We start from the raw sequence: 27,972 nt of genomic DNA, 5'->3' as shown, positions 1-27,972 counted from the left end.
GTAAACACTATAATCACCAGAATGTCTTCATAAAACTGTTATGGCAGGCTTTAGTGGCACAGTACAGCACATGTCACTGTTTTTGTTGTACCAGCAAGAAACAGACTGCTCTGACTTATCAGAATTGATGCAATTATAGCTTGACATTTGATAGTCTGTTTGATATTTCACTTCTGCTTTTTGTGATGAAATGCAAAAGTTACAACACACAAACAGTTTAACCTGAGTTTTTGTGTACCTTTGTAATATAATTCATTTGATCTTCCAAGCTGATGAAAATTTTTTAGTGATTTTTGATGGTTACCCAAGTTTTGCTTAAAAAATGTATAACTTTTTATTTTCATGACAAAGTTTTACCTCAAAAAAATTAAGGATAAACTTGTTTATACTTTATAGAGAATTTATGAAATCAAGAAAAGATTTTCAGTATATGTAAATGTTAAAATGCATCTTTTTTACAAATCCAAAATGGCTGCCATTAGAATTATTCCTCCTATTGTTAGAAATAGATATTTTCTGCTTTCCTGCAAAATAAAGATAACTACTGGACTAGTACTCATTTATTATTTCCACAAACGTCTTTACACAAAAATCCAACAAAATGTTCACATACTTTGTGACTTACTTCCTAATATTTATAGTTTCCACAAGTAATCTATACTTTTGTCGGGATAAAACTGATCTAAATAAACGATTTGTCAGGATTACAAGACAGATGATTGGATTATGAATACTTAAGCCATGCTAAGATTAAAACCAGTGTGCAGCTAATCATCCACATCAATCCAACCATGAAGACACTAATCTTAAGGAAATACACTAATCTTTACAGATTTATAGATTTTGTAGGAAGTTTATTAGACAAAGACGATTATGATTTTCAGAAAAGCACTTAAAGTCTTTGGCTTCATGGAGTTTAATCATACATAATCTCTCCAATGTTTATGCTTCATTAATTGTAACATACAAACTTTTTCCTTTTATCAAAAGTTAAACAAAAACTTCACATTATGGCAAAAGATATCCTGTTTAATGTCAATAATTCACTATGGTGATACATAAACCTTTCTCTATGTTAGCTGAATGTCCTAAGTCACATCTATTCTGTTGAAGACATTTTCTCTGAACGTGGTACAATTTTGTGAACTTTCAATTTTTTAAAAAGAAATTTTATTCTCAAACTTGTTTCAAATTTACTATTTATGACATTATCTGTCCTTTTTCTTTGCAGTATTTAGAGCCAGGTCTTTATATACATTGTGCATGTCACATGTAGATGTCGTTTGTTCATTTCTATGTGATGTATTATCTCACAGATAGAACGCTGTTGTACCTAAAAAAAACAATAGAAAAAATGTTACTGTGGTATTACATATAGTGATATGCAAATAAAATACCATCTGTTGATGACCAACAGCAGATAAAATTTGGCAAAATGTGTGCAGGCAATCTCAGAATATGAAATGTCTAATGTTGTGATGTTTTTGTTGAGGTTTAACATCCATGGTAACAGAGGGGTAAATAAGACTGAAAATGTTCATCATTGTCGGTGCTCCACAATGCTGTGACTATTATAAGTGACTGCGATATTAGCCTGGAATCTATGCAAATTGGATTTTTTACATTTGTCTTTCCAATCACACCTGGTTAGATGCAACAGTTTCTCATATTCGGCAATATGGAAGGCAGACAGTGATGAATTTTTCAGTCTGAAAGGATAAATTTGCTAAAACTCAATATTGTCTCATATATTGCAGCATTTGTTTTGTCTGAACCAATGGATAACATCATACAAGTTGATTTACCATGATATGACTGATAAACTAACATTTGCTCTCGCTAATTTTTTTTCAGGTATTCCTTTGGTAAGTATTTCATACTGTATCTGAGAAAAATGAAAATGTCATAATTTGCATACTTATGTTTGTAGAGAAACATGCAAATCTCATATATTAATTCATGTTATAAGTTGTTTGAACTGGTTTGAACTGGTTTTGTGTAGAAATCTCAGCTATCAATTCATATTAGAACTGGTTGGGACTGGTGTAAACTGGATAGTACTGGCTTACACAAGTCTAACAAATTGAAAGCAAATTTTTAGAAAGATGAAATGATAAAACTAATGTTTGAACTATTGAAGAAATCTATACACATTTTGATGTTTTCCTCTGTTAATTTTTTTTTGTCCAAGTTCAGTGTTCAAATGAATTTTGTTATGTAGTATGTTATTTCTTGAGAGGGTGTGATAGTGAAAACACAAGGGAAAAGTAAAAAAGTGGAGTATTTACTGTTCAGAATTTTTTCTCAGTTTGCAAAATATCTTAACATGTAGTATAGAGTTTCAAATGTTAATGTATGCGGACATTTTGAATAAATTATTAAATATTTCATAAAAAGTGAGACACAAATAATCATCATTATTATCGTTTCATTTTTTGACATGCAACACTTTTTTTTTTATCTGGTGAAATTAATATTATTAATTCATTCACAAATCATTTGTATATTTCCTCAATATTAGGTTTAAGTTCTGCCAATAACAATCTGATGTAAGAATACAGTTTAATTATTTTACTTACCTTTATTTCCTTTGTATAGTGTTGTTTGTTTATTTTATTTTATCAGTGAGCACTTTTTCCTGCATCATAGGTATTCACCCCAGAACAAAAACAAGAAAAATAATCCAAAAACTATTTATTGACATTTGAAGGAAATAGAGGTAAATAATTAGAAGCAATCCAACTGTATTTCCTACTTCAAATTTTAATCAGAATGTGTCAATAACAAGTTATGAAAATGTGTAAAAGTAATATTTCCCCTCAAAAATCACTAACTCAACTTCTACCCTTTTTGATAACCAGACTCCAGACTAATACTGGGTAGTGTCATGTATTTCAATATGTCTACTAGAATGTTACTCTGTACTTAACAAGTCGATGTACACAATATTATCGTACCATTAATCATTCAGATATGTTATTAATGAAAATTGAAAGTTTATGACTTGTTGGAAGCTAAATGTTAGGTGTTCATTGAATCTTATTAATTAGATACAGAACACATGTAATACACTACTATATATCATGTATATATATTTGGCTTGCAGGCTATACTCTAGAATACAAATAAAGTATAATTCATATAGATGCAGACTATAGAAGTTAAAACCAAATAATAGTATGGTGGTGCCCTGGTTTCCACTCTACGGGGGACCCTATTTTTTTTGTTTCTCACTGACCGACCCAAATTTTCAGTTCTCAGATCAAAATAAAAAAATATGTTTATTTTCACCCACCTGTAATATTTGGAGTGGGGTAGGGATGAGATAAGTAAGCAAGTAAGTAAACATAAATTCTAATTTTCAATCTCATTCTGTTTATTTTCAGGATGGGAATCTCAGCTATTAGAGACAGGGTTTCTGGCTATCTTTATGTGTCCTTTGTTGTCATGGCGACAAGTACCCAGGAAGACACCGACACCAATGGTTACTATTATGGGATATCGATGGCTGATATTCAGAATCATGCTGGGAGCAGTAAGTTGTAAATTCACTCCAAATAAGAAATATTTTAACATGTATATATATTTATTGTGATGGATTTCTAGGAAAGAAATAGTACAAGTTATGAATATTTTGGTTTGATGGTTATGAATATTTTGGTTTGATGGTTATGCAATGTAATCACCCATTATCATACTGTAAAACAGGACATTGAATTGACAGTTTTATTTCCACTAAATATTCATTCATTTTATGTTTCAACTGTACTACCATAATCTTTATTTTTAGTTGTCCAGACATTGGTTATTTGACTTGACAGTATGTTGTTTGACAGAACATCTGTCTAGCCAGTATGTAATCTGATCCAAATCTGATGTGGTGAATACCACTCCATTTCTTTAGTTACCTCTATTTCCTTTGTTTATTTTTGTTTGTTTTCTATTTTGTTGTTCAGGAGTGAGTGCCTTCTACCCACACTCACTCCCACAACAACAAAATGGAAAATAAATGGCATTAAAGGAAGGAAATAATAGGTAAATAAAGTAATCAAGTTATGTTTATAGGACCCCCTATGTCATTAACAAAATGGCCCTTTACAGGACCCCCTATGTCCATCAAAAATAAAATGACAAAACCTGTACATTGTCTTTTTGATGATTTTCAACTTCTCAAAACTTATATCAAAACATACCGTTAGCTTATTTGATAACTTTATCCCCCTACATTTCAAATCACCATAATATATTATTCGTGGAATAGTTTTCAAACACTTTCATGAACTTTCAGAGCACTGAAGAAAAATTACATATTGAGACACATTTGCTAATCATAAATAATATGTATAATTTATATACATTCATGGGATACACTATTCCAAGTAATCATAAATTGATTTGTTATGAATCATAAATTGACTTTTCTACGTCATAAATTTGGAAACCCTTTTCACAATTCTACCTTGCTATAATTTATAATATGAATATACTGAGATACAATTAGGATAAAAGGGGTGACATTAACCCTATCCAAAGTTGACAATTTCCCCCGTACGTAATGTTTATGTCAGAATTTGTTAAAAAGTATCAAAGTTTGACTTCTCCGTGACTTGGATTTCGCCACATATCTATAAATATTTGTGTTAGGTTTTGTCAAATAAATATCTTCTTAGAGTCAATTCATCACAATAAGGTGTTAGTTGACACCTACAGACCTCACCAAAAGAATTTTGTTAGAATGGTTTGATGGATTATCTAAGTTATAACTTATACCTTTATTTTACCATTCAAGGTGATTTTATGTAAATTTAGTACATACACAAGCCGTAACATGCCATACAGGCCTTTGTCTTTCTCTAAGAGTTGTACTTTTTCACATTTGATTTTCTGTCTATTCAGGGTCTGATCAAGATCCGAGGAGACCAGTGCTGGAGAGATTTAACCTGTATGAATTATCATTATGAGGTAAATATGCTGTTACCATAGATACATTGAAATATGTCTGGATAAACAAATTATGAACATTATTATGAAACAAACCAAAAATACAAATCTATAATTATGGAACAGACAAAAAAAATACTAGTATTATGAAACAGTCTAAAAACTCTTTTCTTTTCTAATGCGACATTATCGTTATTAACGAAATGAGATAAAAGTGAGATTTATGGATCCTGTCATGATGGAAGAACCAAGATATTTTTGTTGATACTGCATTGACATGGTTCATCATATTGCTGTTAGCTGTAAAAGAATCACCAGTTGATATAAAAAGTTAAAAGTGACCCTGTATTTATGATGAGTTCTAAACAACCTTAGTCACTGAACTGTAACAGTGAAAGTTTCTAGTCTTTGAATTACGTCTTACAAGTGTGCAAGTTACCATCATGTATCTTATAATTTGGAATATAATATATAGCTGTATAATTGGGGACCTGGTAGGATAGATGTTGCAATGTGAATGCTTTTATCATATGTGTACCCTAGTCAACCCAGCTGTATATTTGGGGACCTGGTAGGATAGAGGTTGCAATGTGAATGCTTTAATCCTATGTGCTTATAAAGGCTACAATGGATTGTATTCTCCCCAGGGAGTTGAGGAAGTATAAAGGGCCGTTGTGCCGCTATAGTTCCAAGACAGGGGTAATAATTGTAAAGTGCTTTGAGCATAAATTGGGAAAGCTTTATATAAAAACTAACGTTGTTATTATATATTATTATTTTGTTCCTAGACGCAACCAGTACCCAACCCTATCAGTTACTATATGCACCAAGAACCTGAGATTTTCCACAAATTTGAAACTCTTACCAATCATTTTATTGAATTGATAGTACCATTCTTTCTATGGATACCATGGCGACCAGCAATCATCACAGGGGGTCTCTTACAAATACTTTTCCAGGTAAATACAAATAAACTTTGATGGGATCTATTTATTATTTTAGTCACATGAGAATGAAGATCAGGGTAGTGAATGGGTTGATGAATTTCACTTTAAATTTACAACTTTGTCACATATAAGTCTGACTTTCAAAATAATGATGATATAGTTACATGAAATTTCTCCATCTACCTCATCATCCAAGATTATTATGAAAACCTGTGAGATAGGGTTTATCTACTCACAAAGTCAATGATTTAAACATGGCATGATCTAATCTGTATGATTCTGAGGCTAAAAACTATGTCAATATTGGATTTATGACCCTGTCCTAGTGAAACACAGAAATATGTTCACGTTAAAATGTCGGACACATTAAGCCTACATCAGCTGCAACTTGGATATTTTGTTCATCAAATAACCAAAGATATATTGACTTAAAATTGGTCAATTATTACAAAAAATATATTGTACCTTAATTGCTAATTAGTGGTCAATATTATCTGTAGGTATAAGTATAGTGGCAAGTTTAAATCTTGAGCAAAAACTTAGATTTGAATCTGTCACCATGTTCAACATTGTACTGGTGTAACTTGGAGTATCATTTTTCAATCAAACACAATATATTCACTGAAAATTATTAAAATACCACTAAATCTGACATTGTACATTTTAATCATACTATCCATAAGCTGTACAGAAACGGGTTGAAACCATGAATCCTCTGACCAAAAACTACATGATTTAAAATAATGGATAAAAACAAAGGAAAAGAGTACATGGACTTTGAGGGTGCTGTGACAAACAACTTGTGATTACATCATAGGTTGCCTTCCCTTTCCACGCATCTTTATTATTTATTTTTTGTCTGTAGGTAGTTCTAATAATCAGTGGTAATTTGAGTTTCTTAAACTGGTTGACAATCCTACCTTCACTTTGCTGTCTGGATGACAAGTTCTATGCATTCTTATTTTCAAATTCACCTGGCTGGGCAAAACATAAAGTACTACAAATTCAGAGGGAGGAAAGAACCGGAACAGCACCAAGGGCTACATGGGGTAAGACAGTCATTACAGAGGGGTGATGTTTTGAGGCTGGAACAGCACCAAGGGCTACAGGTACACCAGGGTACACAGTGAGACAGTCATTTTAGAGGGTGGTGTTTTGTGGCAGGAACAGCACCAAGGGTTACACGGAGAGACAAACATACAGGGGAGATACAAGTGAAAATGTCTCCTCACAGAACATTTGTTTTGAAAGCAAATCTCAAATTTACATTGATGTCGAATCTGCATCATTAGGGATGTACTACAGTGGGCTGACATCTTGACAAAATAAAGTGTAGAGAGACAATACTATACTAGATAGACTCACTGATAGTACATGAACATTCACTCTCACATGGGGGAGATGTTTTATTGATAGAATAGCACTGAACATTTTGGATATGTCTTTTGAAAAATGTTTTAGTCTGTAAATAGAATTCATTTTCTCAATATTACTATGAACCAAGAGTTCATGAACATTCATTCTCAAATGGGTGGTGGTGGTGGGTGGTGGGGGGGGGGGGGGTTGGTGGTGGTGGGGGGTCATTGTAGAACAGCATTTGGTAAGATAATTTACAACATAGGGTAGATGTGTAGTCATATAAAGCAAGGAGCAGGTTGTGGAATCAAACAAATGTAGTAAACTTACATGAATTTCAATACCTTGTATTGTAGCTAGGCTGAAGTGTGCTTTGGAACTTTACAGTTTTTTATTTCCTCTTAAAAAAACAGTTCTAAGAATGTTTTGATGTTATCATATATCTTACATGAAAACAAGAAGTGTAAATGATATGAGGTGATGTGAGGTCTAGTACACGTCATGGTGACAATTAGAACTAGAAAACAACATGGTTGACATTAAGGCTGACATTCTACAGTAAACGGTGAAAGTGTGTCACACAGTTTATATCAAATACAATGTTTTCTATAGTTTTTAAGCATTACATGTGGAAATACAAGATAATGTTGAAATGACCAAAGAAAAGAACTTATCACAGTTTGAAATGTTCCTTATTATTTAATAAATAGACCATTACATCTGTATATGACTAATTTCAGAATAATTTTGACAGTCATGTTTCCATAAAAACAGCCATAAAAAGGTTGAGTTTCATTGACAATTTGTATATTTCCTCCACTACTAAAGTATTTGTTATCACAGAATACAATATGATGGAAAATTTACACGTGTCCATTTTTATAATCACAACTGAACTGTAGGTTTAGTAGTTTTATAATCATGGTGAAGTGTCTGTCTGTCTGTCTGTCTGTATGTATGTCTGTCTGTCTGTCTGTCTGTCTGTCTATCTGTCTGTTTGTTTGAATATGTGTAGAGTTGAGTTATAAACTACCTGGCTATAGTTGATCTCAGCCTGGTATTTGATGGGATGTTACTAGGATGTCAATGTGGGAAATTGTTCAAATCAAAATAGTTACATAATAAATTTGTAATTTTGGTCAGAAAGTATAGTTTTAGACAAAAATGACCTCAACTACCTGTCAGATTAATCTTAAATTTTGTAATAATGTTTGTAAAGGTGTCTAGGTAATATTTTTCTAGCAGTTATGACATCATTGATATGCAAATTAATCAGTTGAAAAAAATATCACTTCTGGTTAATAACATTGAACTCAAAACTAATGTTGGATTTGTCCAAAATTTGGTAAGGATGTCTCTATCAAAGGATGTGTAGATGAAGAATATGTCATTACATGATGACCACCGTTATTGAAACTGCTCAGCATGCAGATTTGTATTTGATAGTGTTTGGAAGAGAAAGTGACCAGATCACTGTTTTGTAACGTAGAAATGAAAATGTGATTTTTAAAAGAAATTTTTTTTTTCATCTTTACCTCCAAAATATTGTGCAAATTATAGCTTGTTGTCTTATATTGTACATGTAGTAACAAATTGTATCTATGGCTGTGGAGAAAGGTTGACATTTTTGATATCAGACATGTCAAACCCACTGTTATTTATTACCTTGATATACATTTATATAATCTAATATATCTTGTAATCATGTCTGAGACTAATCCAGTGTGGAGCCAATAATCTGTGACAGTGTGGTGGCTAGATTGCCTCAAAACATAAGAGACTCAAAGCACATTTACAACTGATTAACTTTGTATGTAAGGATGTATTACAGTATTAAAAATGACTTCAACTTTGGGAATCATTTCTCATCGTACTTACTCGTCGTTATTTGGGTTAGCATATTACATATGATATACAAGAAGAAAATTGAAAACGTTTTGTGATCTCTACGAATTCAATTTTCAATCCTGACTATTAAAGTAAAAGATAATATGATGTTCTTCTCAGTACCTTTATTACTGTCATTGCATATTTCAATGATATTTTCATTTCGATTACAAATGTCAATTAGGAAACAAGTCTATTCTCTTTACTTTTTGTTTTGATTGCATCAAACCACTGCAGACAAAATCTCTATGGTATGTATTTTTGTCAACAAGTTGGTAAGACCGTGTTGTTGATAGTAATACAGTAGTCAGTGAATGATGAAAACAGCATACAATAGTGTACAACTGTATTGCTATCATTGATGTAGTTTATTTCCCTTGACTTGAAATCTCAGACCAACCTCATAGCCATAACATTATACTTTCTATCAGACAATACCTAATGTAATTATAGAAATATAAACTTTTTTCGTCTCCCCCTCCCTCCCCTCCCTTCCCCCCTCTCCCCTCCTCTCCCCTCCGTTCCTCTCCCTCTTCCTCCATTTATATAATACTGTACTCAACATCCCACATGGGACTAAATGAATAGGGTGTGATGTGTGCAAATTTGTATTTTAGTTTAGTCATTTTTGTATAGGAGGACCACAAACTTTCATCCTTATAGCTTACTCATGATTTCCTTATCCAGGAACCTAGAATGCTCAGATAGGCTCTCAGACTTGAATTCCTCAAAACAAACACCCATATATTAACTCAAATTCTTGCATATATTAAACACCAAATTTGTGTTCTTATTCTCTGCAGGTGTATATGTACGGAGGGTTTTAAACATTAGTATAGGAATATTGATAGGATATCTTAGTATCCCAGTCGTGCAGAATCTGCTGTCAACTCACCAAGCCATGAATACATCATTTGATTCTCTAAGATTGGTCAACACATATGGAGCCTTTGGAAGGTAAGAAGTAACATTATATACCACCACCAGATTGACTTTATATTTGATCAACTGCTATCAACATACAAGGAATATGTTCATGTTTGGTTTACAGTAATGAATTAAATTTTAGCATTGCTGTATGTTCAGCATAGTATTTTCAAATTTCAAATCTCTACTCAGAAGGGAGATCTTGAAATTTGATGCCAGGGATAGCCGCCAGACAAATGTTGGTGGTATTTGATATTGAACTTGTATTCTTTACACATTGCCCAATAGTCATTCTTGGTGTTATTATCTCAAAAAGCTTTCACCAAGTTTCTTGAGATAGTAACACCAAAATAAGTCCCCAGGCTACATTTTAGCAATCAATGAATTTTTACTTCAAAGGGTTTTTTTATGTTACTTTTGTTGTAGTGTGACCAAGGAGAGAACAGAAGTGATCTTACAAGGTACATTAAGTGATGACCCCAATGATCCTAATGCTGTGTGGCTGGAATATGAGTTCAAATGCAAACCTGGAAATATTACTAGGCGGCCATGTTTGATCTCACCATACCACTACAGATTAGATTGGTTGATATGGTTTGCAGCATTTCAGGTTAGTTTGTTTTGTTTTCCTTTATGTTTCAATGTCCTGATTAATTCAGTTTTCCAGTCAGACATTTTTTGCAAAAATAACATTCTGTGAACTTTGGAGTTGACAGCCCACTTTACTCAGACTTGAAAGAAAACCTTTAAACTTTTACCAGATGGTGTGAATTAATACACTGAAAATTAAATTTTAAGATTCTTCCTGAAATTGTACGATTCACAGCAATTACACCATATCTGAGAATGCAGCCATTGGTGCCTGGAGTATTTTATAAGGTTGATATTATGTGACTTAGATATGATATTAGATGTAAAATTTTAGCTCTAACTTAATATTACTTTTGATCAATCAACCATATACTGAAAATTGTTAAAATACCAATAATTAGACATTGTACATGTTAATTAGGGGTTAATTTTATCCAAAAGTAATACAGCAACAAGCTGAAATCATGATCGCATAGGGACACTGATTTTTAGGTACCAACCAAGAAATCACTATTTGATTGGATTTTTTGTGTCATGTTTACTGCAGCTACAAAAATACAGTTACCTACAGGTGATTCAATACTGTTCACGGTGGTATGGTATTATGAGTATTAAAGTTATTATTTCCACCAAAACAGTTTTTTTAAAAATTTTCCAGTTACAGCTAGTGCAGCTTTCAAACTTGATCGGTGATGTACAATGAATCCTGAATTCTTCATAAATTTTACCTGGTTTTAAAATTAACAATAGATGAAATTAACTCCACAAAATAGTGAGTGTCTAATTGTAAAATGGGTTTAATCAGTGAATAGCACTGCATTGTGGGAAAAGTGTTAAAATGGTCCTTTTAAGAACTTCAACAAAGCATGCGTAGAGACAATGGTCATTTAAAATTGATCTACTCTTTAAAAAAAATTGTGCCTTGACATGTTCTCTGCACACATCAGTAATTAGGTCAGAAGAATGATTTTTATTCTCTGCCAGTGGACATTTACAGAATGAATGGATATTTGAAGTACCGATGGTCATATTACGACTATCGATACAGTGGCAATTGAGGTTTCACCTTACTAAAATAGACACAAAGTAAAACTACTATTGTTCAATGTGGTAGATTACACAAGTGTGTGATAGTGGTTCCTCTGTTGTGCAGCAATCTCCCTGTAACCAAGATAAAGTATATATTGAAAGTCCCCTAAAATGAACACTGCAAGGTCACGGATGTCATTAGAAATGCCACTCTATTTGAAACAATAATGTCCATATGTCGTTGTGTCAGTGCAGTATTGGTTGTATCTGCTATGCAATTTTATAGACAGATACGACCTTACTGTATTGATGCAACGATTTATAGTTATATATTATCAAGATGTCACAACAATAGTTTTGGTCTGTGTCTGTCTTAATAAGTTGAAATCTTGACTGTTGTGTTGTATCATAAATTGACGATTTCATCAAAATCTTATCTCTATAAGATTGTTATAATGTGTAATATTTATGCCACATTGTGGACTTTTATCACCAGAAGGTCAAGAAGTCATCTTTTATGACTTGGCCTCCTTTATGGATACAACAAACAAAAAGTAATCAGAAAAAAAAGATGAAAATGTACCATTTGTTATTGATAACAGAAAATGACATCTATATAAATATTATATCGGCATGTGGGCTACTTTTACAGTGATTCCTTAGAAGATAGGAAGAAAAAAAAATTTCGAGAAAGATATAACTAGATCCAATCTGTGGTAAATTGATTGATAATTTCCATAGCAATGACAAACAGACGAAAATAAATGAGATGGTTACCATGGTTGCAGACTGTGACCTGACACAGGTGTCAAGTCATTTAGGTTTATGTATTAAAGATATCTAGTTTTGTCGTCTAGCTGGTAACAGATTTTCATTCACAATTTGGTTCTCCACTAACATTGTGATTAGACGTATGACTATGAGAAAAGTGTATAATTTTAATTGACAAATTCTCCCTCTCTGTTGATGATGATGTTCCAAATCTTTACCAAAACACTGGATGTGTCAATCAAGTATATTTTGAGGGCTATATAAACAATGTCACCCTTTCATTGTCATATTTTTCATGTTTGTCATTATAATCTGAAAAGATTTTTACAGTCACTCAGTAAGTGTCATCCCGATCTGGCAATCACATCACTTCAGGACTTCATACGAAAAGTTAGTTGTTACTTTGCAGGTCCTTAATTGTCATTACCTAAAATAGAAGTTGACCATCTAGGCATGTCATAAAATTCACTATCTTTTGATTTCTTGGTTGACACCATGACTAGCTGCTTCACACGCTACACATACATTGTACATTACTATGGGTGTAACATCAGAATAAATTAGCCTTCTTGTTCTATTTTGAACCTCTAGCATGTCTTTAGGCTACATGCTAATATTGAGAATTCATTGGGATGCTCCTCCCCCTCAACAAGAAAAATTACACTGACAAGAGAGAGACATCAGAATTTGATACAGCCAACACTTTGCTGCTGTAGTATGTATGCTAAAACTATCAATCTCCATTGGAAGGAATTGATCACCTGTACCTTAATTTTCATAGGGAAATCTTTAACTTGAATCAAAAATATATGTAATCAACTTCTGAATTCTTGCTAATTTATGATAGAGAATTTTATAATTATGACCACTTTCAGACAGAAATCCCTTGTTGTAATCTGATTTTTGTAATCTGTCCATTTTCATCTGATTTTTGTAATCTGTCTATTTTCATCTGATTTTTGTAATCTGTCCATTTTCATGTTGAAATCTTGACTTAAATCAAAAATACAATATCTATTTCTGAATTCTTGCACATTTGTATTAGAGAACGATTCAGTATACCCATTTTCAAGTGGAACCTTTGAATTGAGTCAAAAGTACATGTTATTGACTTCTGAATTCTTGTCGATTTATGATAGAGAACGTGTCAATATGTCCATTTTCATATTGTGGAAATCTTGATTTGAATCAAAATATAGATTATCAACTTCTCTAAATTCAGGTCGTTTGTCCACAAAATTGCATCAAATTGAAGCCATGGTAGTTTGTATAGATAAAGGGAGAATCCATTGTGACAAATGAGAAACTTAAGACTTGTATCACATCATGGTTGTCTGTGATCATAGTAGATTTCTGTAGACATTAAATCTGAAAGACAACTGAAGAAGAGGAAAGAAAAGAGAAACTTCTTGTATCATCAGTAGAGAGTTTGTCTATATATTTCTGTCAATATGACATCTTTTTTTCACATTTCTCTGTTGTAGAACTATGAGATGAATCCTTGGCTGATCAATCTGTCCGCAAAATTACTTGTCAATGATGAAGAAGCCACTGATCTTATAGCTGTCAATCCATTCTATCATACAAATCCACCCAAGTAAGTACCACCACTGATCTTATAGCTGTCAATCCGTTCTATCACACAAATCCACCCAAGTAAGTATCACCACTGATCTTATAGCTGTCAATCCATTCTATCATACAAATCCACCCAAGTAAGTACCACCACTGATCTTATAGCTGTCAATCCATTCTATCATACAAATCCACCCAAGTAAGTACCACCACTGATCTTATAGATGTCAATCCATTCTATCATACAAATCCACCCAAGTAAGTACCACCACTGATCTTATAGCTGTCAATCCATTCTATCATACAAATCCACCCAAGTAAGTACCACCACTGATCTTATAGCTATCAATCCATTCTATCATACAAATCCACCCAAGTGAGTACTACCACTGATCTTATAGCTGTCAATCCATTCTATCATACAAATCCACCCAAGTGAGTACCACCACTGATCTTATAGCTGTCAATCCATTCTATCATACAAATCCACCCAAGTAAGTACCACCACTGATCTTATAGCTGTCAATCCATTCTATCATACAAATCCACCCAAGTGAGTACCACCACTGATCTTATGGCTATCAATCCATTCTATCATACAAATCCACCCAAGTAAGTACCACCACTGATCTTATAGCTGTCAATCCATTCTATCACACAAATCCACCCAAGTAAGTACCACCACTGATCTTATAGCTGTCAATCCATTCTATCATACAAATCCACCCAAGTGAGTACTACCACTGATCTTATAGCTGTCAATCCATTCTATCATACAAATCCACCCAAGTGAGTACTACCACTGATCTTATAGCTGTCAATCCATTCTATCACACAAATCCACCCAAGTAAGTACCACCACTGATCTTATAGCTGTCAATCCATTCTATCATACAAATCCACCCAAGTAAGTACCACCACTGATCTTATAGCTGTCGATCCATTCTATCATACAAATCCACCCAAGTAAGTACCACCACTGATCTTATAGCTGTCAATCCATTCTATCACACAAATCCACCCAAGTAAGTACCACCACTGATCTTATAGCTGTCAATCCATTCTATCACACAAATCCACCCAAGTAAGTACCACCATTGATCTTATAGCTGTCAATCCATTCTATCATACAAATCCACCCAAGTGAGTACCACCACTGATCTTATAGCTGTCAATCCATTCTATCATACAAATCCACCCAAGTAAGTACCACCACTGATCTTATAGCTGTCAATCCATTCTATCATACAAATCCACCCAAGTAAGTACCACCACTGATCTTATAGCTGTCAATCCATTCTATCATACAAATCCACCCAAGTAAGTACCACCACTGATCTTATAGCTGTCAATCCATTCTATCATACAAATCCACCCAAGTAAGTACCACCACTGATCTTATAGCTGTCAATCCATTCTATCATACAAATCCACCCAAGTAAGTACCACCACTGATCTTATAGCTGTCAATCCATTCTATCATACAAATCCACCCAAGTGAGTACCACCACTGATCTTATAGCTGTCAATCCATTCTATCATACAAATCCACCCAAGTGAGTACCACCACTGATCTTATAGCTGTCAATCCATTCTATCATACAAATCCACCCAAGTAAGTACCACCACTGATCTTATAGCTGTCAATCCATTCTATCATACAAATCCACCCAAGTGAGTCCCAAGTGAGTACCACCACTGATCTTATAGCTGTCAATCCATTCTATCATACAAATCCACCCAAGTGAGTACTACCACTGATCTTATGGCTATCAATCCATTCTATCATACAAATCCACCCAAGTAAGTACCACCACTGATCTTATAGCTGTCAATCCATTCTATCATACAAATCCACCCAAGTGAGTACTACCACTGATCTTATAGCTGTCAATCCATTCTATCATACAAATCCACCCAAGTGAGTACCACCACTGATCTTATAGCTGTCAATCCATTCTATCATACAAATCCACCCAAGTGAGTACTACCACTGATCTTATGGCTATCAATCCATTCTATCATACAAATCCACCCAAGTGAGTACCACCACTGATCTTATGGCTGTCAATCCATTCTATCATACAAATCCACCCAAGTAAGTACCACCACTGATCTTATAGCTGTCAATCCATTCTACCATACAAATCCACCCAAGTAAGTACCACCACTGATCTTATAGCTGTCAATCCATTCTATCATACAAATCCACCCAAGTAAGTACCACCACTGATCTTATAGCTGTCAATCCATTCTATCATACAAATCCACCCAAGTAAGTACCACCACTGATCTTATAGCTGTCAATCCATTCTATCATACAAATCCACCCAAGTGAGTACCACCACTGATCTTATAGCTGTCAATCCATTCTATCATACAAATCCACCCAAGTGAGTACTACCACTGATCTTATAGCTGTCAATCCATTCTATCACACAAATCCACCCAAGTAAGTACCACCACTGATCTTATGGCTGTCAATCCATTCTATCATACAAATCCACCCAAGTGAGTACTACCACTGATCTTATAGCTGTCAATCCATTCTATCATACAAATCCACCCAAGTGAGTACCACCACTGATCTTATAGCTGTCAATCCATTCTATCACACAAATCCACCCAAGTAAGTACCACCACTGATCTTATAGCTGTCAATCCATTCTATCATACAAATCCACCCAAGTGAGTACTACCACTGATCTTATAGCTGTCAATCCATTCTATCATACAAATCCACCCAAGTAAGTACCACCACTGATCTTATAGATGTCAATCCATTCTATCATACAAATCCACCCAAGTAAGTACCACCACTGATCTTATAGCTGTCAATCCATTCTATCATACAAATCCACCCAAGTGAGTACCACCACTGATCTTATAGCTGTCAATCCATTCTATCATACAAATCCACCCAAGTGAGTACCACCACTGATCTTATAGCTGTCAATCCATTCTATCATACAAATCCACCCAAGTGAGTACCACCACTGATCTTATAGCTGTCAATCCATTCTATCATACAAATCCACCCAAGTGAGTACTACCACTGATCTTATAGCTGTCAATCCATTCTATCATACAAATCCACCCAAGTGAGTACCACCACTGATCTTATAGCTGTCAATCCATTCTATCATACAAATCCACCCAAGTGAGTACCACCACTGATCTTATAGCTGTCAATCCATTCTATCATACAAATCCACCCAAGTAAGTACCACCACTGATCTTATAGCTGTCAATCCATTCTATCATACAAATCCACCCAAGTGAGTACTACCACTGATCTTATAGCTGTCAATCCATTCTATCATACAAATCCACCCAAGTGAGTACCACCACTGATCTTATAGCTGTCAATCCATTCTATCATACAAATCCACCCAAGTGAGTACTACCACTGATCTTATAGCTGTCAATCCATTCTATCATACAAATCCACCCAAGTAAGTACTACCACTGATCTTATAGCTGTCAATCCATTCTATCATACAAATCCACCCAAGTGAGTACCACCACTGATCTTATAGCTGTCAATCCATTCTATCATACAAATCCACCCAAGTGAGTACTACCACTGATCTTATGGCTATCAATCCATTCTATCATACAAATCCACCCAAGTGAGTACCACCACTGATCTTATGGCTGTCAATCCATTCTATCATACAAATCCACCCAAGTAAGTACCACCACTGATCTTATAGCTGTCAATCCATTCTATCATACAAATCCACCCAAGTAAGTACCACCACTGATCTTATAGCTGTCAATCCATTCTATCATACAAATCCACCCAAGTAAGTACCACCACTGATCTTATAGCTGTCAATCCATTCTATCATACAAATCCACCCAAGTAAGTACCACCACTGATCTTATAGCTGTCAATCCATTCTATCACACAAATCCACCCAAGTGAGTACCACCACTGATCTTATAGCTGTCAATCCATTCTATCATACAAATCCACCCAAGTGAGTACCACCACTGATCTTATAGCTGTCAATCCATTCTATCATACAAATCCACCCAAGTGAGTACCACCACTGACCTCATAGCTGTCAATCCATTCTATCACACAAATCCACCCAAGTAAGTACCACCACTGATCTTATAGCTGTCGATCCATTCTATCATACAAATCCACCAAAGTAAGTACCACCACTGATCTTATAGCTGTCAATCCATTCTATCATACAAATCCACCCAAGTGAGTACCACCACTGATCTTATAGCTGTCAATCCATTCTATCATACAAATCCACCCAAGTGAGTACTACCACTGATCTTATAGCTGTCAATCCATTCTATCACACAAATCCACCCAAGTAAGTACCACCACTGATCTTATGGCTGTCAATCCATTCTATCATACAAATCCACCCAAGTGAGTACTACCACTGATCTTATAGCTGTCAATCCATTCTATCATACAAATCCACCCAAGTGAGTACCACCACTGATCTTATAGCTGTCAATCCATTCTATCACACAAATCCACCCAAGTAAGTACCACCACTGATCTTATAGCTGTCAATCCATTCTATCATACAAATCCACCCAAGTGAGTACCACCACTGATCTTATAGCTGTCAATCCATTCTATCATACAAATCCACCAAAGTAAGTACCACCACTGATCTTATAGCTGTCAATCCATTCTATCATACAAATCCACCCAAGTAAGTACCACCACTGACCTCATAGCTGTCAATCCATTCTATCACACAAATCCACCCAAGTATTAGTACCCATTGTAATAGTATGAACCTCTGCACTAGCTGTAACTAGATTTTCAACCAGAGAATCAACAGTAATATTCACTGAAAATTGTTAAAATATCGATAATTAGACATTTTACATGTTGGTTAGAGGAATGATATCCATATATAATACAGTAACAAGTTGTAATAGTAAGCTTGTTAGAGCCACTAATTTTAGGGTGTAGACCCAGAATCCATTTAATTGAATTTGTTTACCATATTGTGTACAGCTACAAAAATATATTTATGCACAGCTGACTGAACACTGCTTATAAGGTGTATGATACGTCAAGTAAATCAATTATATCTAACAAAACAGTTTCAAAAAATGTTCCGGTTACAGCTAGTGTAGATAAGAAAAGAGCTCCAAGATGTTTGAGTGCAAGTGTGGTGTATTTGGTGTATTTACACAAGTGCCTGTTGTGTTTTTTGTGGCTGTATACTTTCATGAAAACAAAACAAGTGAAAGTGCCACTGAAAATACTGAAAGCGTTTTGAGTAGCCACACCAGCTCTCATACATCATGGAGTTCTGTAATTATTACAGATTATCCAAGAAAAATGAATTTCACGTGATTTGGAACATTCAGTTGCATACAGATGTGTTATAATACTTCCGTATGATTTGCTGATTGCATTTTCTTTTCTATCGACATATCAACATAAACATAACAGAATGTCACTTAATAAATGTACAAAAACATTTCAGAACTCAACACTGCATTTAAGGGGTGCAAACTGAGTTTATACGTATTTTGGCGTAGTTTTAGCTGCATATTTAAAAGGTGCTCACAGGTTTGTACTTATTGAAGCATATTTAACCATCACTTGCAAACCTGATGTTAAGGTATAATAACCTGTAAAGTATCTGATGATGTAATTTATCATCAATATAAAAAATGCTGAGGAAATCCCTACAATGCAGTCAACTTTTCTAATAATGCCAGAATTAAGACAATTGTAATGATATAGAATACATACATTGACATTAACGTTCTATGTAAGTATTTTCACTTGAGTAAAAGCTTATAAACTCAGCTTGTGCCACTTTAAATAATTACAATAAAATCTTGTAAATTTGTACAACAAGGTTTTCACATCGTAGGATATGCTTCTGATTCATCATGGATTTAATTAATGGCCAAGTTTGTGTTAGGATTAAAAGTTGGGAGTGAAAAACAGTTGTTGAGTATTAACATCATAGAAAAAGTTGGCCCAGAACAAAAGAGTGATATTCTATCTAATTCTTAGAGCTCCACTAATAAGATACACTAGAGAACCTGGGATTTGATCATAGATTTCTAACAAACAGCATGGCTGACAAATATTATGATGAGTAATCTAGAACATGCTATTGGATTGTAAATTTACTTTGTTGATAATTCACAGATATATACGTGCTGAGCACTACAGATATACTTACACCAAGATAGGCAGTAAAGCTGCACAGGAAGGAAAATGGTGGAAACGTAGAAGAATTGGACAATACTTACCTCCTGTATCATTGCACAGCCTAGCGTCTTATCTGCAGAGAAGGGGATATGGTGTACCAAAAGTTCGTGGCAAGGTGAAACTTAAAGATATTCCAACTGGAAAGGAGACTTAATTAAATTTGTACTTTACTTTTAACATTTGTAAGAGTATATGATGCCACTTCAAACATGTTGCTTGCTATAGTGAAAGAATAATATGAAACTGCAGAACAGATGGAGAGTCACAAGTATGCATTCTCTGTGGACCAAATCTTTGCCAGGTGCTGAAGCAATGATAGTATGTAAATTTCCACTAATATGCAAATTTATACCTTTAAATTCCATGGATCATCAATATCTACTGCCAAAATAGATACATGCATTACTTGATAGGAAGAATAGCCTAAGAATTGTATGTTGTAGTTCCATGAGTGATTTACACCACCATGGAATCATTCTGTGAAGACTCAGTTCCATGAGTGATTTACACCACCATGAAATCATTCTGTGAAGACTCAGTTCCATGAGTGATTTACACCACCATGGAATCATTCTGTGAAGACTCGGTTCCATGAGTGATTTACACCACCATGGAATCATTCTGTGAAGACTCGGTTCCATGAGTGATTTACACCACCATGGAATCATTCTGTGAAGACTCGGTTCCATGAGTGATTTACACCACCATGGAATCATTCTGTGAAGACTCGGTTCCATGAGTGATTTACACCACCATGGAATCATTCTGTGAAGACTCGGTTCCATGAGTGATTTACACCACCATGGAATCATTCTGTGAAGACTCGGTTCCATGAGTGATTTACACCACCATGGAATCATTCTGTGAAGACTCGGTTCCATGAGTGATTTACACCACCATGGAATCATTCTGTGAAGACTCAGTTCCATGAGTGATTTACACCACCATGGAATCATTCTGTGAAGACTCTGTTCCATGAGTGATTTACACCACCATGGAATCATTCTGTGAAGACTCAGTTCCATGAGTGATTTACACCACCATGGAATCATTCTGTGAAGACTCGGTTCCATGAGTGATTTACACCACCATGGAATCATTCTGTGAAGACTCAGTTCCATGAGTGATTTACACCACCATGGAATCATTCTGTGAAGACTCGGTTCCATGAGTGATTTACACCACCATGGAATCATTCTGTGAAGACTCGGTTCCATGAGTGATTTACACCACCATGGAATCATTCTGTGAAGACTCGGTTCCATGAGTGATTTACACCACCATGGAATCATTCTGTGAAGACTCGGTTCCATGAGTGATTTACACCACCATGGAATCATTCTGTGAAGACTCAGTTCCATGAGTGATTTACACCACCATGGAATCATTCTGTGAAGACTCACAGTGCAGTTCCATGAGTGATTTACACCACCATGGAATCATTCTGTGAAGACTCAGTTCCATGAGTGATTTACACCACCATGGAATCATTCTGTGAAGACTCTGTTCCATGAGTGATTTACACCACCATGGAATCATTCTGTGAAGACTCAGTTCCATGAGTGATTTACACCACCATGGAATCATTCTATGAAGACTCGGTTCCATGAGTGATTTACACCACCATGGAATCATTCTGTGAAGACTTGGTTCCATGAGTGATTTACACCACCATGGAATCATTCTGTGAAGACTCGGTACTTTACTGTTTATCTAAAACAGGAATAAAGTACTTTTTCTATACAAATACAGTTGAGATGTATCGTGTACCTAAGTTACAAACAGTATTTGATTTGAGGAAATGATAAATATTCATTGTTGAATTTTAATAACCACAAGTTCCTGTGATGTCAACAATATAAATTATTACATATTCTATGATGCACACATTCATTATAAACAAGACCACAAGTTCTTGTGATGTCAACATTATATATTAAATGTATTACATATTCTGTGATGCACACATTCATTATAAACAAGTCTACAGGTTCCTGTGATGTCGATATCACATTATATATTAAATGAATTACATATTCTGTGATGCACACATTCATTATAGTTTTTTGTGATGTCAGCACTTCATGGCCAATGGTTGTTATGACACTGATCTGTAATTCTACACTGATCTGTAATTCTACACTGATCTGTAATTCTATGCTGATCTGTGGTTCTACACTGATCTGTGGTTCTACACTGATCTGTGGTTCTACTATGTTGTTCTAGTGAATATCATTTCAGTTTTCAAGAAGTCAACATTGTATATCACGTTGCAATATCACTAAATTGTAGGTTTTGTTATAGGCAACCGACAAGTACAGGAGAGACAGTCTGTGAGGATTTTATACAATCAGAGCAATGAGATATTTTATTACATGTAATGAGTATTTATCATCACAATGAAATGTATATCGCTCTTCAAAACCTTACATTGAGATGACATCAAGAAGTCTCTGTTTTCAATGTGTTCTAGTGGTTCTAGTCTAGTTCCTATATGTATGTTATCGTTACAATTTACACCTACACTCACTTAGTTAGAGTCCACATTGACATCCAGACTATAGTGGTTCTTATCTTGCATCTTCTATATAAACAGACATCATTGTCAAAATTCATATTTTGAAAGACTGCATAAATACACATATCACAGTATTAACTGAAATTTATTCTAGAATTTGCAATATTTTATATATTTGATTAATTTCAAAATACGATAGATGATATCATAACAAAAATGAATACAAATATTTGCAAACACATAATTGTTTCTGTGTACTGGAGTGATCCATAATTTATTCCGTAATATATGTGAATTTTCTCTGTACTATTGGCAAGTGTTGTGGTCGAGAGTGTGAGCACTTTCACTTTGTCTTTACTATTACTATACATATTTCATTTAGTCACAAAACAAGAACAGTAAATAACATATGGTACATATATGTATGATGCAACACTTGTGGTAGTATTTCATGCAGAGAAACAATAACATGTTCTGCAGACGTTCATGTCCAGCATTATGGGGTCTTAAAAAACAAGTCCTAATATAACATTTCTAGATTTAGACGCACCTCATGTAGTGCAACTGATGTAGTAGCTTGCTATAGAATGCATTGATTTGCGTCATTATGTGTTTTTTTAAGCCAAAGTATGTCCTGCACTGTACTTATCACAGTATGATTCTAAACATGTTACATACATTCACCCATGTTGAGATATATACAGTTCAACACAGGACACTTTCATCAGCTCATCTTAAAAACTATGTGTGGAAAATATCCGACACACGACCCATGTGATGTCAATAATTTTTATGAGTTTAATTTATTCAATTGACCTTTCCTAATGCTATTATTAACGATGTCATCGCCATATTGTAAATCAATATTCAGGAATCTATTTGACGTTTGTGTAACACTTGGACCAGAGTTATACTTTGGCTAAATGGAGATACAAGTTATGTGAGGAATGGAGTCTATGTTTGTAATGCTATGGCTGATAAGACAATAAAAGGGATTCATTTCTGAATAAAGTGTATCTTTTCAGCTTTGTTACTAGTAACAGAAATGATTTGTGTGACAGTAACAATTAGAAGCTAGTTCCACAATATATTTCTTCATTCAGCCAAGGAAAATATGAGTGACATATTTTTAAGGGTTACTTCGGATAGAAGACAAGTCAAAGCCAAAATCCCAATGCCATAAGTATATTCTGGTTGAAGGAAATAAATATGCCATTGGGGAATAGTAAAATTATACCTATGCAAGCATAATTTATGGAAAATTGTGAAAAATAATGATGATTTTTACCTTTTTTATTTTTTATTTCAAGCATTTCTAAAGCATGGCAATAGAATAACCTGAGTATAAATCCCATATTTTTTTTGTTCAAATGCATGCACCTTGGCTTGCATGTAGTGTAAGTTCCATAATCCTGCAATGGCTAGCTTTATAATTTTGACTTTGATTTCTAAGTTTGAGATATCTGATGATAGATAGAAATGACATAAAGAATAATATAGTTGAAATGCCCCCCCCCCCCCACACACACACTTTATTTGTGAAACCTGGTTTAAAAGCCAAAGTATTTATAAGCTAAAGTCATTTCATACAAACAGTGTAACTTAGTAGAGTACCCACTGAATACATTGAATACATCAAGATTTAAACCCACAGACTTGCATAGCTATCTAGCTTGAAAATGTTATTTGCCAGATGCACATGTTTTGAGTCAGATAGCCAAGTCAGTTGGCTAATCAAGATAATGGACAGTTGTTGCTTGCCATCATAATACCAGTTAATACAACAAACCTCTGGTGAACATATGTCACATGTGATCATCATTAAAAACCATGATGAATTGAAAACTTTAGCCTCAGTCTTCAAGCTAGCCATACAACCTGTTACACTACTTTACATGTAAAAGTCAGTAAAACAGCAGTGGCCAAGTCTGTGTTTGTACATCAATAACTTGCAAAAAAACTTAGGCATTGATGTGTAAAATGTCTGTTATTGTACATACAGTAACAAACCTTGTACACATTTATTTAATCTCGTTCACTTTACGGAGTTTTACAGACAAGGACTTGGGTCAATGCTGTTAACCATCAAGCCATGATAAAATTGTTTTATAAATTAAAAATCCGAAATTATTTTTATACTCAATCCTCATCCAGATGGCCACTTTAAACAGCCTTGCAATGCACAACTACCCAGTGGAGTACTTTCATTATGACACATGTTTTATATGCAAATTATGTTGACACTAAATAAGGACTATCATAGATAATAGAAAGTCCTGTCATTGTTTAACAGACAAACAACTTGTAGAGGGGATAGGGGATTATCCTTGTTGTCTACAATGTGTGCAAATAGTTGGATCTATCTTAGAATGATGAGATCAATGCTGCCTGATGTAGACCATAGACCCTCCACCTGGATGATGCCTGTAGGAGAGTCTCCTAGCTCTATCTTTTATAATGCCTGAACTCAATACATTTAGTGTATGTGTGGGTCGAGGTGTACCTGTTGTTTTTATTGTTATTTGGGTACATGGGACTATAACCCATCAAACAAAGTCAATGCACTTTTAGACGTATCTTGACCAAAATTGTACATCCCATTTTAGCTGGTCATATTGCATCGACTGAAATGAGTACAGTACATCAAGTGATATAGGGAGGGGAGAAATACCTGGACATGTATTTTATTGTTGGCGCCATGTTATGACCCCCCAAGTATAATGCCATGTTATTAATGGTAGTATGTTCAACTTTGAAAGATGACTAACGTTTATCAAATTCACGTCATGCGTGAATGGAACCCTGGTTTGAAAAGTCTGACAAAAGTGAATAGGCTATACAGTCTGTTTAGTGAAGAGAAACCCTTGAAAGCAATGCCCTAGGAAGAAGCATTATAAGGTCACTGAGGTGTGGCTGGTGGCAAAGTGTATGCAGTAAGCTTACAGCATACCCCGATACACTCTAGCCTACCTGTAGCCTTTAAGGAGGATCACTACACTATTCCACCATCCTAACTGACATTTTTTATTTGTTTAATTTGCACAATTCCGAGGACTAGTGAAAATTCAAGAAATCAAAAATGTCAGTTAGGATAGCTGAAATAATGTAGTAGTGTTAGACCTCAGGTAGGCTACAGTTAGGATAGCTGAAATAGTGTAGTAGTGTTAGTCCTTCAAGTCTACAGGTAGGCTACAGTTAGGATAGCTGAAATAGTGTAGTAGTGTTAGTCCTTCAAGTCTACAGGTAGGCTACAGTTAGGATAGCAGAAATAGTGTAGTAGTGTTAGTCCTTCAAGACCTCAGGTAGACTATAGCTACTGCTGTAGACTTCAGACTTATATTGAAAACTAAGGCTAAGACATTATTTCAGCTATCCTACTTGACATTTTGATTTATGAGTGAAAATTACTGTAGGCTAGGTACACCATAAAATAGACTCCATTATATGTCTTTCCTTGTCTGTGGATAGAACAATGGACTGAAAAACATAATGCCCCAATGCACATATGTTCAGTAATCAAATAGGAGTACACCACCCTAGCTCCCAGCCCATAATATCCACCCCTCTTGATCATTTGCATCCAGTGAAATGTCATCCTGTATTAGTATTATAAACAGACACCTATATACACCTGGATATACATCTGTTAGATGTTAATAAGGCCAATCTGAAGATAACATATAATGTATCATAAATGAGATTGTAGATATCCAAGGTTAGAATCCAGTCATTTGAAAGCCTAATGTGTCTACATACTGTTGTGTGATCTAATCTGATCTGAGAAATCTTTACCAACATTCCTCAATATTACTATTAAGACTTCAATGTTATCAGTTTCACACATTGCCCAAATCTTTGAGTAGGTACTTTATCTTTATTGGACTGATAGCCTGAAAGCATACAACTATTATTCTATGACCATTGCCTTTCTACCACTAACCAGTACAGTCAGTCTGGGACAATTAATGCTTTATTTCACGACACCTCCTGCATAACTTTTTTCATCTTGTTCACCAGAGAGGTTGGACACTAAGATATTCAATAACCAGATGAGAAAATATGCACTCTAACACATCTTCTGCCCTCTTGTTCTCTGTAGTGGAGGACAAAGATGTGTCTGAGTTCTTGGAGCACATATTTCCAGATCTATTCTACAATGTGCATACTATTTTATACTTGTATCTGCTCAGGTACATTAAAAATGCACTCACAGAGAAAGTCTGTTTTGTTTCTTCTTTGTCTAAACTTTGTGATGAGGAATGTCTTGGTCACTTTGTATAACTGGCGATAATCAAACCAGAAAGTACTAATTACCTTGAGTGACAACACCCTTGATGTACTATCATTCAACATTGTACCAGACTACAACCAGTTTTGTATACTGCTTTCATTTACTAGTACTGTATACATTGAGGAGCATAAATGCTGCGCTTGTACAAAGATGCTGCTGCGGGGGGGGGGGGGTGTCTTGTCTTGTATTTCGCCTACCATCTTCATGTCAAAAAGTTGTACCCGTATACAGACATCATACTGTATGTGATTGTGAATGATACAGTGCACTGCAATGTATGTGTTCTCCTTTTAATGTGAATTCTAGCCAGTATTTAGATCCACAATGGAGAAAGGGCAGAATTCCTTAAACATAAACACATCTAGTATTTCATTGCATTGTATTGCATGGAATATTCAAACACTTCACTTGTAATAATGACATGAACTTAGTATGAATATCAAAGAATCCTAATTATCATAATGCTTTATATTGAGGTATAGTTTATCAATAGTTAAAGTGATGGTAGGATGGTGTCATCCACCAATTGCTGTCCAGGAGTCAACATTTAATTGTAGCCGTCAAACAAACTTAAGTAAAATGTCCTTGGACCAAAACATTCACACCAACCAACACAAATATTACACTTTATAACATCATAGATGTTCTTTAAGTAAACATTTAAATCAAACAAGTCAGTGAAACTGCTTCACCTACCAAGCTTGTGTATTTAGTGATGGACTTCCAGATTTGCCCCCACCCCACCCCCTTGAATATCCACATTAGAAAGATGAAACACATGAAAACATACACTTAGGTTCTCACCATGGACGGTAAAACAACACACAGCCGAAGTAACTTTGAACAGTGAGACACTTAGTCTACACACCACCAACTATTCTCACATTGCAGAGAGAATCAAGCCAAACAAGAC

At 34.8% G+C, this 27,972-nt stretch overlaps 1 protein-coding gene across 1 annotated transcript in view; it reads left to right on the top strand.

The window, feature by feature from the left end:
• LOC144435140 (lipase maturation factor 1-like) overlaps window positions 1–20,545 on the top strand; it is a 21,732-nt gene extending 1,187 nt beyond the window's left edge. Inside the window, exons 3-11 of the mRNA XM_078123705.1 lie at window positions 1,855–1,865; window positions 3,387–3,535; window positions 4,897–4,962; window positions 5,730–5,900; window positions 6,754–6,937; window positions 9,935–10,088; window positions 10,485–10,668; window positions 13,934–14,046; window positions 20,188–20,545. Coding sequence (XP_077979831.1) covers window positions 1,855–1,865; window positions 3,387–3,535; window positions 4,897–4,962; window positions 5,730–5,900; window positions 6,754–6,937; window positions 9,935–10,088; window positions 10,485–10,668; window positions 13,934–14,046; window positions 20,188–20,404 — 1,249 coding nt within the window. The 3' untranslated portion in view covers window positions 20,405–20,545. The remainder of the gene's footprint in view (window positions 1–1,854; window positions 1,866–3,386; window positions 3,536–4,896; window positions 4,963–5,729; window positions 5,901–6,753; window positions 6,938–9,934; window positions 10,089–10,484; window positions 10,669–13,933; window positions 14,047–20,187) is intronic.
• Window positions 20,546–27,972: the final 7,427 nt, after the last annotated feature.

Source organism: Glandiceps talaboti, chromosome 5 (genome assembly GCF_964340395.1).
Source record: "Glandiceps talaboti chromosome 5, keGlaTala1.1, whole genome shotgun sequence".
In the NCBI taxonomy this organism is placed as follows: domain Eukaryota; kingdom Metazoa; phylum Hemichordata; class Enteropneusta; family Spengelidae; genus Glandiceps; species Glandiceps talaboti.
The sequence above is the reverse complement of the archived record's forward strand: the minus strand, read 5'-3'. Positions and strand labels throughout refer to the sequence as shown.